The 7081-nt window shown below is 35.1% G+C and overlaps 1 protein-coding gene across 1 annotated transcript; it reads right to left on the reverse strand.

The window, feature by feature from the left end:
* Window positions 1–4647: 4647 nt before the first annotated feature.
* On the reverse strand, window positions 4648–6847 carry LOC149554417 (uncharacterized). The gene is made up of 3 exons (XM_089828868.1): window positions 6430–6847; window positions 5149–6297; window positions 4648–5054 (listed from the first exon to the last, which is right to left on the reverse strand). The coding sequence occupies exons 1-3, from the start codon at window positions 6845–6847 to the stop codon at window positions 4648–4650; spliced, it is 1974 nt and encodes a 657-aa protein (XP_089684994.1).
* Between the last annotated feature and the right edge of the window lie 234 nt (window positions 6848–7081).

The following is a 7081-nucleotide window of genomic DNA, read 5'->3' on the forward strand; positions in this document are numbered from 1 at the left end:
GAGTTTGGGATTTGTGCAATCTAAATTTGATCATTGTATATATTTCAAATCTGATGGTGATGGTTTTCTGGTTATTGCCTTGTATGTCGATGATATGTTGTTTATTGGAAAAGGAAAAGGTTTGATTGCAGAGTTAAAATCTCAACTCTCAATAAAGTTTGAAATGAAAGATCTTGGTGCAGCTAGGCACATTCTGGGAATGGAGATCATACGAGATAGACAAAATAGAAAGCTTTGGCTAGGCCAAAGTAAGTATGTTGGTACTATTTTGAAAAGATTCAATATGCAAGATTCAAGACCATTAAGTGTCCCGGTTACTATGAGAACAAAGCTTTCTAGCTCACAGTGTCCTACATCCCCATTGGAGATGGAAGAGATGAATCAAGTACCATATCAGAGTCTTGTTGGAAGTTTGATGTATGCTATGGTTTGTACAAGACCAGACATTGCCCAAGCAGTGGGAGTACTTTCCCGTTATATGTCTAATCTAGGAAGAGCACATTGGGATGCAGTAAAAAGAGTTTTTAGATACTTGCAGGGTACCTCAGAGTACTCAATATGTTTTCATGGAACAGGAAGTGAGCATTCCTTGGATATTCGAGGCTATGTGGATTCAGACTGGGCTGGTGATGTTGATAGAAGAAGATCCACCAGTGCATATGTGTTTATATTATTTGGTGGTGCAATTAGTTGGATGAGTAAGCGACAGGCTGTGGTCGCTTTGTCCACTACTGAGGCGGAGTATATGGCAGCTACTCATGCCTGCAAAGAAGCCATCTGGCTAAAGAGATTGTGTTCACATATAGAGTTCAAACAAGGTGCAGTGACAATTTATAGTGACAGCCAGAGTGCAATTTTCCTAGCGAAGAACTCGACTTTTCATGCGAGGACCAAGCACATTGATGTACAATATCATTTTGTGAGAGATATGGTCGAGGATGGCAAGGTGAAGCTGGAAAAGGTAGAGACTTTGGCGAATGTTGCTGATGCATTAACTAAGCCTGTGAGCACAGAAAAATTTAGATGGTGTTCAGAGTCTATGGGCCTCTCGGCTCCTAGCAATTAAGTTCATGATATTTCAGATCCCCTAACTTTTGCAAGGTGTTCGACAAGTGGGAGAATGTTGAGAAACATGTGTCTCAACCTTGCAATCTTTTCTTGAAAAATTCCAGAATTAGTTTGTGGGAGTTTTCCACTTGTTTATGCATTGGAAAGTGGTTAGTGAGTTGTTAAATGAGTCTTGTCCTTAGTAGAATATAGGTAGGCTATGTTTAGAGCCTTGATGACTCATTTTGTGACTTTTATGGGGGTCTAGACTAAGAGACAAAATTGTGGATGGAATTACTATTTTTAACCTGGTTGTTGTAAAAAATGGGTAACATGTGGCATGGTAGTTTTGCTCATGGTTTTGTAAAACCATAAGTGGTTTCTAGGTTGTAAAATCACTATAAAAGAAGGGCTTGGGGAGGTGTTTGTGTAATTGAGTTTAGTTTGCAAGACTGGTGCTAGAAGGAGTCTCTCCAAGTTCGAGTTGTGGTGATGCGCTCTTGTAAGAACTTGCATTGCAAGTGTATTGTAATCATCTTGGTTTGATAATACATTGTGCGAGTTTTGGAGGGTGGGGTTTTTCTCCCAAAAGGGTTTCCCCACGGTAATCATTGTGTTGTGTGTTCTTTGTTATTTTGATTATGTTATTATGCATTTCTTGAGATCTTTGCAATAGTTACTTTGATTTGCATAATCGTCCTCTCAAAAATTAGCGTAAGAAGCGATTCCGCGCACCTTTGCTTCCTTACATCAATCCCCTTGGATTCACAGATATTATATCACTTCTCCAACCCTTGTCATCACTTTGGTATCTTGTATTTTGAAGCTCGAAATATTATCCGCCATTCTAATCTGTTATGGATCTCTTCTCTCTGGCATATTAAATGAGGCCCACGGCGTAGAGCATTGTGCGCAACCCAAGTATACTAAAATGTAGAGCTTTGCGTATCTGAAGCTTCCTCACAATTAGTTACCACGCCTCTGTCACGAATCAAATTGGATATAGTGGATTTTAATTTGATGGAAGAAGTGTTGTCGAATCTTCTTTAATACATCTATCATCGATGAATCGCCTGAACACAACAAACCAAGACGCGCAAGTTCAATGAGACATTCTTCTGTTTCTTTGTCAGCCCCTTCCGCTAACAAGTTTTTATGGACATTAATCTCAGACACCCCGTCTTTTCAACTTTTTCTTCGTCTTGTGAAGTTCCACGAATTTGTATTTATGACCACAAGTCTTACAACATCACTAACCTCCTAATAAATACATCCACATCGTATCACATTGCGAGTCCTTGCTTTGAAATTTAATTCACAAAATATTATGGAGAAATGTTGAAGTGGATTGCAAAATGACAACTCTTTGTTTTGTTTTTTTTGGCAATGTAGCATACTGATTTATTGTTTGATAGCTGAGAATTTTGAATTTGTTTTAAAGATTCTGAAATTTTATGTTATGTTATTCTGAAAACAATTTTATGAACCTTAAACTTTTGCCATTTATTAAAAAAATAATATCTTTTTCAGAAAACATTTCTAAATTTTCACTCTAAGAACTTATAGAAAAATTATAAGTTATTCCAAAACTACAATTGTGCAATTACTGTATCAATAAGAATTACTAAAATTAACAAATATATCAAAATATTTTTACCTTGAATCACTCATATAAGTATATGAAGGAATCCAAACATGTCATATACAAAAACATAAATGTCATAACTAAGATTGGAACAATCAAACAAAGTTCATACTATTAAAATGCAAATTCACAAAAAAGAAAAACACTCATATTCATATAAAAGTAAATCCATATAAATAAATCATGGTCTCACACTATTAATTTTTATTTGTTAATGTAGAGGAAAATCATCTTTACACAAGTATCCTAAGATGAAGTCAGTCAAAGCAATGCACCCTCAATTCTTTGAAATTCTTAGTTGTCTAGTGCATCATAAAGTAGCATTTTTTTAATATATCTATTGATAATTGATTACCATAAAATTATGTAAGAAAAATATATGCCTCAAGTCTTCTACAAAACACATATGCATAATTTGATTTGATCAACATGATATTCCAATAATATATACACTAAGTTAGTAATAGGGCAATTTTATATATATCATGTATGAAAGCAATTAATGTATAGATAGACTATATGTACTTGTTAGAATGCATGATACATGTCTACATATAATTCTATAATAAATACGAAAAATCAATTCTTTAACTATTCAATAAATAAAGTTGGATTCATATTGGAAGATGTCTTGATCTCCTATTCCATTGCCACAATTCTTATTCTTATAGCTGAGATTTAACCAAAAAATTCATAACACCCCTCCATAATTCATTATTCTCCTTAGTCTACTAAAAGATAAAGGGCATCTATTTATCTTGTTTTAAAGTAATACACTTGACATTCATAAATTTTATATATTTTTAGATCATTTTTCCTTTTCTTCTCTATGATTCTAAACTCAATACCTACCTTTATTTTTCTATCTTTTTTTAAATAACACTAGTTACTTCAATTGTTATAGACAAGACATAATTGAAAAAAAAATGGTATATGGAAAATGAATATCCAGTATAAGGCTTAATTTACAGTTTAAAAAATTTATGTAAGATAATATACTTCTATATTTTGGATTGGCTAGTTTTCATAAAAATTTCAAAAGGAAAATTCCTAAAAGTATCACATAATTTTCTTTAATTTAGAAATTGAAAATTCTCATCAAATAATAAATGAATACAAATCCTATTACAGGCCCTTAGTGAAACTTAAGATATTAATTTTTTGTATTTAAACCATTTTAGAATCTTTCAACATAAACAACGTAATGTTTTTTATTATTGCTATATTACAATGTAATAAAAATAATTCTTTATAATATTAATAAATATTAGCCATTAATTAAATAAAATTCTTTAAATGCTCCATTCAAATTAAATGCAAATTTTCTCTAACAATTTGGAAAGCAATTTCTTGATAGTTGATGAAGATAACATTATTAGTTTTAATAGTAATACAAATTTAAAAATTGATTAAAATAACATTAAAATACAAATTTAAATTATTTTCTTGGGCATAACATTCATATTTAATAATATAAAAATAAATGCAAAGTATTCCCTAAATATGCAGGACAGTCTAATCTCCAAACAAAATGCACTAAAGACAAAACAAAGTAAAACTTTTTTTCATTCATGAAAACATAGGTTTTCTTTTCCTTTTTTTTTTTTTTTTTTTTTGTTGTTTTCGACTACAAACTTAATGTACATCATAAAGATCAAATGCTTTCAGAAAAATTTATGATATTTTCAATGTTTTAAAAATTAGTAACCATATAATTTGTAGTCCTAAATACATTAATTATGGCATACTTTATGCTAATGCTCTATTTTCTAAATATAAAGTCCTAAATACATTAGTTATGGCATACTTTATGCTAATGCTCTATTTTCTAGTCTTCTAAATTATGAGCTGTCAACTCAACTCGTGACCTAGTCACGATGTACACTGAAAAGTGGAACTTTGCGTATCTAGTCTTCTAAATTATATACAGTTTCGTGACCTAGTCACAATGTACACTAAAAAGTAGAACTTTGCGTATCTGATGCGCCCTCACATTTGACTGTTGCCCCTCTCTCGGAAACTAAATTTGATATTGTCGGTCTGAGTTTGATGGGAGTCCAGACCCGTTCAATGTCCTTCAATAACTTGCACACTTCTCTCATGGTGGGTCGTGCCTCTGGTGAATCCCCTGAACACAAGAGACCGACTCGCATCAGTGAAATCAAACACTCGTCCACTACCAAACCTTCACCAACTACCTCAGCAGCCCTCTCTGGAAACGCCATCTTCACCCACTTGTGCAGATTCACATCCCCGCCGAACATACTATCAGTTGGCCTCCTCCTTGTCAGCATTTCCAATAACAATATGCCATAGCTGTAAACATCTCCACGAGGAGACATTTTACCACTCAATCCATATTCTGCAATCAAATGAGTGATTTTAATTGTTTTCTCTATTCTACCATGCAACCCAAAAAGAAATTGAGAAAGAATATATTCGAGAATCGACCATACCTGGTGCTATGTAACCTTCTGAACCTCTTAAATCCATTGTTGAGGTTAGTGAGTTGACTGCGATTCTCCCCATCAATCTGGATATCCCGAAATCTGAAAGATAAGCGGTCATGTTTTCATCTAAAAGAACATTACTTGGTTTAATGTCACAGTGTACTATCTGCACGTAACAATCATAGTGAAGATATTCCACGGCATGGGCTACATCTATGCCTATCTTCAGCATTCTTTCCAATCCCAATCTACAGAAACGATATTCATCTTGATACAAATGTTTCTCTAAGCTTCCACTAGAAAAATACTCAAAGATTAAAGCTTTGAACTGATGGGTGGAACATGTGGTTATGATTTTAGCAAGATTCCTGTGTCGAACCTTCTGCAGCACTTTGCATTCTGCTTTGAAAATCTTTTCTGATTGTTCATGCATTAAATTGAGAACCTTCACAGCAACACTGCTACCGTTGGCCAAAAATCCTTTGTAGACGGATCCCGAGCTATTTGAAGCAAGCAAATTGGAAGTGTGGAATCTATTGGTTGCTGCAAGAAGATCCTCATATGACATCCGTGGATGCTCCAAATTTTGAAGCATTTTTCGAATTGCTTGTGATCGATTGTTCCTCTGTCTTTGCCAGTTTCTTGGCCCTAGGAATTCCATAACTCTTTGCACCACTGATATTTCGTGCTCTTTGTACTGAAAATGTTTGTTCGCCAACATTGTCAATCCCACTGCGCCAAGGGCACATATGGCACCACCAACAGCGACTCCAGCTAACAATCCTGCTGACGGCATTTTCGTCTTCTTAGTGGAAGGCTGATTAGATTGCTCTTGAGTAAGAAAAGGGTTCCCTGTATAATTAAAAACTATGTTTGTGTTGTGCAAGAGAGCAGGGGGAATGATGCCCGATAATTCATTGTATGACAGGTTCAATACTGTGAGACTCTTCATGTCTGATAATGATCCTGGAATATCTCCTATCAACTTGTTATTGGAAAGATCCAAGATCTCTAGGGTAATCAGGTTGGATAGAGAGCTTGGAATCTTGCCTTCCAGAAAATTGTGGCTGAGATTTAGAGCAATCTGCAGCATATAAAGATTGCTAACTCCTTCTGGAATTGTTCCACTAAGTTTGTTATTGCCCAATTGAATCTCTATCAAAGACTTGCAATCCTCTATATTCCCCGGTGTAACTCCTGACAGACCGTTATTTTGTAAACGCAGATTCTGCAGCTGCTTAAGCTCAAAATTTTTTGGAGATATGGATCCTGATAAGAGATTGTAACTCAAATCCATATATGTCAGTGCTGAGATATTTGACAGCTCATCTAGAATATCTCCCTCAAATTTATTATTTGACAGCTTTATATACTGCAACTGCAGAAGTTTGGGTAGTACTTCGGCCAATGAGCCCCTCAAGCCATTGTGTCCAAGATCAAGAAGCTGGAGTTTAGTACAGCTTGCTAACTGCTTTGGAATTGAACCGTTGAGAGAGTTGTTATTCATTTCTAGGTATGTCAAATTTGGGGCATTTGAAATAGCCACAGGGATGCTCCCAGTCAAGTTATTATCACCTAAGCGCAACCTGTAAAAACTTCTTGAGAAATTCTGAGGTATCTCTCCAGAAAGCGAATTGGAGGTAAGGTCCAGAGTTTTGAGATTGCTCAGGGAAAACACTTGTAGAGGAATAGACCCCGATAACATTGTAATGTCCCCATTTTAGCAGTTGACCAAGTGTGTGTGCGTTAGCCTTGTTCTACATGGTCCCGAGGGCTAACGAAGGGTTTAATGGGATCTTGGAGTGTTTTGGCCTAGTCATTTCCAGTTTGGGCCAAAACGAAGTTAATTTACTCAGTTTCAGGCATACTTACTATTTTTAGTAAGTCGGCAGGACACAGTGCAGGTCAATTTTGGTGATTGGATTCGATACTCCTCGGT

The sequence above is a fragment of the Cupressus sempervirens genome, chromosome 5, assembly GCF_028749045.1.
Source record: "Cupressus sempervirens isolate cs-2001-9-10 chromosome 5, ASM2874904v1, whole genome shotgun sequence".
In the NCBI taxonomy this organism is placed as follows: Eukaryota; Viridiplantae; Streptophyta; class Pinopsida; order Cupressales; family Cupressaceae; genus Cupressus; species Cupressus sempervirens.

Excerpts from the sequence above, each read along its gene's own strand:
- LOC149554417 (XM_089828868.1), bottom strand. The coding sequence starts at position 6,847 with ATGTTATCGGGGTCTATTCCTCTACAAGTGTTTTCCCTGAGCAATCTC. Across the intron at positions 6,298-6,429 it reads ACTGACATATATGGATTTGA|AGATTCAATTGGGCAATAAC; the intron begins GTTACAATCTCT and ends AGTCTTTGATAG. Across the intron at positions 5,055-5,148 it reads AGAAGGTTACATAGCACCAG|AATATGGATTGAGTGGTAAA; the intron begins GTATGGTCGATT and ends ATTTGATTGCAG.